The sequence below is a fragment of the Argiope bruennichi genome, chromosome 1, assembly GCF_947563725.1.
Source record: "Argiope bruennichi chromosome 1, qqArgBrue1.1, whole genome shotgun sequence".
NCBI classification, from domain to species: domain Eukaryota; kingdom Metazoa; phylum Arthropoda; class Arachnida; order Araneae; family Araneidae; genus Argiope; species Argiope bruennichi.
This window is the reverse complement of record NC_079151.1, coordinates 31214639-31218341: the sequence shown is the minus strand read 5'-3', so window position 1 is coordinate 31218341 and position 3703 is coordinate 31214639. Positions and strand designations below refer to the sequence as shown.

General features: G+C 28.1%; 1 protein-coding gene across 1 annotated transcript; it reads right to left on the bottom strand.

Annotated features, from left to right (window-relative positions):
* Positions 1-1376: 1376 nt before the first annotated feature.
* On the bottom strand, positions 1377-3703 carry LOC129971754 (adult-specific rigid cuticular protein 12.4). Its single transcript, XM_056085733.1, has 2 exons — positions 3600-3703; positions 1377-2039 (listed from the first exon to the last, which is right to left on the bottom strand). Exons 1-2 carry the CDS (start codon positions 3606-3608, stop codon positions 1620-1622), a joined length of 429 nt encoding a protein of 142 aa, XP_055941708.1. The 5' UTR covers positions 3609-3703; the 3' UTR covers positions 1377-1619.

Sequence of the window (3703 nt, the reverse complement as noted above, 5' to 3'; positions counted from 1 at the left end):
GACTGCCTCTGGTTACTTACTATAAATCCGCAGTTCTTTTAAAATCCAAAATATTTATTTTATGATTACTTCAAACTGACCTGAATGTTTCCTTCATTGCTCATTATGTTGAAGAAACTAATTTTTTGCGATTTTTCGTTTAATTAAAGTATAATGTAAGAAATACTGCACTGCGTAAGATATAAAAATGCTTTATAGAGATTTAAAATTATTGTAGTTACCAATGCTTTCTCTAAAGAAAGGATTTTTTTAATTAATAAATTATTTGACAAATATGAGATATGATTCTTCAGTCAAATAAAAATTGAGTAAAGAATCTTACAGGTTTTGAGACTACTTCGATTTTTTGGAAGATGTTAACTGAATGTTACACAGGATAATTTTAACCTATTAATTGTTTTTGACGAGAATACTTGTCATAGAAAAAGTGCAACATTTTGAGTTATGACGAGCTTATTCGTCAGAAGTAATAAGTAGTGACAATTTTCAATTTGAATGACAATTTTAGTAAAAACTAAACATATTGTAAATTTCAATATTTTAAAAATATTTTGAAACCAAGTCGAAATCAAAGGAACAAATAAAATATTATTATGAGTTGTATCATGCTTTTCTCAATGTCATTCTCTAATAGCAAATTAAAATAATAAATTAATTTTTTTATGTTTCTTTTCATCATAAATAAAAAATTGTGTGCGTTCAAGTAAATAAATAAATGTGATTATTGAAATAAAAAATAAAAGTCATTTCATTACAGTACAATTTCATATTGCACTTATTCTGCATCTGACTAGTATACTTGTCATCGCTAAATTTGATCTCTTCTTGAAAACTAGCTTATTTATAATATCTGGCATTTTCACTTTTAAGAGTAGCAGATGAATCCAATGCTTAAACATCTTGATTGAATGCTCTCATATTAAATTCAATATTATATTATATAGTGCTTTAGTATAGCTTTCTTTTTCACTTTTTAATTTTTCAAAATACAGCATTGATTTTTAATACCTTACAACAGCAAAATAAACTGTGTGAAATTTTTATTTCGTATTACGAAAATATATAAGAAAGTGTCATGGATTTTTTTTTTAAACTCGACACTATTATTTAAAGAAAATTTACTAATTTATAATTACAGAACAACAGATTTTTAAATTTATTGCTGTGACTTTTTCTTACTTTGAAGGTTGCTTCCAAAATTCCATAAAAAATAATATGTATCCTAACCTCGTGAATTAATACAAGAAATTCTAACTTCTTAAGTATGGATGTTTATTATCTTACATTATAAATGCAAAAATTGTTGAAAAATCCAGTTGAAGATCATATAAATAATAACTCAAAATTTATTGTTTCAACTAAAATAATAACACCGATTATAAAAAATTGCAATAATTTATTTTTCAACTATTTACAATAAAGCTTTGATGACAAAATATTTGTGACAAAAAAAATGACAAATTATTTTTTTATTGAATATTAACACCAAATTATCACAAACCGCAACCCAAAGAAGCCTTAATTGAAGCAAGGTGATCCCCAAAGCATTTTACGGCACAGATCCAAATATCGGTCCATTGAGCGTCGATTTCCAAACTTCATCCATCTGATTTGGCGATTTACCATCTGGCAGCATATCCAGCCAAACCGGGAAGGATGACAGAGTAGCCTGGGGCGCCCCAGTATCCCCATGCACCAGGAACGACAGGGGCGACTGGAGCAGCTGGGGCAGGTGCTGGAGGAGCCTTAGGGGCGAGGGCGGCCATGGCAGCTGCAGCTTCGGCAGTTTTCCTGTCCACTCCGACATCCCCAGTAGCCTTAAATCCATCAGGTCCGGCAGTGTAGTGGACAGTTCTTCGGTCTCCATTGGCATCAATGTAGCTGTAGCTACCAGTTGCAGCACCAGGAACGCCAGATTCCACTCTGCTGTGGCCAGTTGCGTCTCCAGTGTTGAATCCAAAGTTGTAGGCCCCTCCTGCGAGGTTCACACCCACTTCGGCAGCCATGGCAACGGAGGCCAAGAGAAGGGTGGCAATGATCTTTTGAAAAAAAAGGGACAAATTAAGGCTTGTTTTTTCAAATAATAAATCAAATTCTGTGAAGTGAGAAACTTTATATTCTAATGATGAGTTTACTAACTAAATGAAACGTGTATTTTCCTGCAGTTTGTAAAATTTTCATCATTTTGAAAAATTCATTGTTTTAATCGGAAATCATGATCAGTCAAATTATCAGTTTTAACTAAAAGACTTACAATCTTAGTTAGGAAGCATCAATAATCAATCCAAAGTTGAGTACTAGTCATTTGATTTCTAAGCCATTTATTAATCCTTAATAATGATATATACCTGCTGCACTTTTTATAGTTTTTATCATAGCTAGAAAACATACTGATGAAGAAAATGCAGTCTCCTCTTAATATTTTTGAGAAATTTAATCTAAAATTGAAATAATTTAAGAAATTGAATAATTAAAATAATTTAAGAAATTGAATAATTAAAATAATTTAAGAAATTGAATAATTAAAATAATTTAAGAAATTGAATAATTAAAATAATTTAAGAAATTGAATAATTAAAATAATTTAAGAAATTGATTAATTGAAATAATTTAAGAAATTGATTAATTGAAATAATTTAAGAAATTGAATAATTAAAATAATTTAAGAAATTGATTAATTGAAATAATTTAAGAAATTGATTAATTGAAATAATTTAAGAAATTGAATAATTAAAATAATTTAAGAAATTGATTAATTGAAATAATTTAAGAAATTGAATAATTAAAATAATTTAAGAAATTGATGAATGGAAATAATTTAAAAATTTAATCTAAAAAAGCATATTGATGAAAAAAAACCAAGCTTCCTCTAAATATTTTTAAGAAATTTAACAATTATTATAGCACTTCTTGAGCTGTGAAGCATAATCTTTCATTTCATTTATAGAAGAAAGTAGATGTAGAGGTAGTATTATAGTATTCTATATAATTTGTCATTTTTTACAAGCTTCTCTTGTACAAAAAAATTATTTTAAGATTTCTAACTCATATCTTTCACTAAATGTTATTGGAACTTAGTATTTTATAAAAGAAGATACTAAAATTTATAAAGTAATTTATAGCATTCATGGCGAAATTTCAAAATTTTTGAAAAGTCAAAAAATTCTATTGGATTGCATAGGTTCCCAAACTATGAGTTGCTACGAGATTTCGAATGTATATATTCTTTTCCCCCAATTTACACAAATGTTATATCTTAAATTACGATTCTTTTTTTGTAAAATATACTTAATAATGAATATTTTTCTGCCATAATAGTTTTTGTACATAAAACGACTGTTGAAAGAACATAATGTTCTTCAATTCTGGAAAAATGGATGCGCAAGAATGTAATGAACGGATTGTTAGATATTCGATTTCTAAAAAATGATTCGCTTTCTTTAAAAGTTTTAGAAAACTGTCATATTGTTTTGTACACTCAAAATATAATGTAAAAATCTCAAGAACCCTACCTGCAAAATTTTATCTTTAAAGAGAATATCTAGATGCAGCATATCGAAATATACTATTGAGTAAAAAATATGGGAAGATATACTTACGTATTTCATGTTGGAGGTAAAGAGGTACTTTTCCAGGAACCGAACGGAGCAGAAGACACTAGATGAGTAGAGTGAGGATACGAAGATGCCAGGGGAGTATTTAT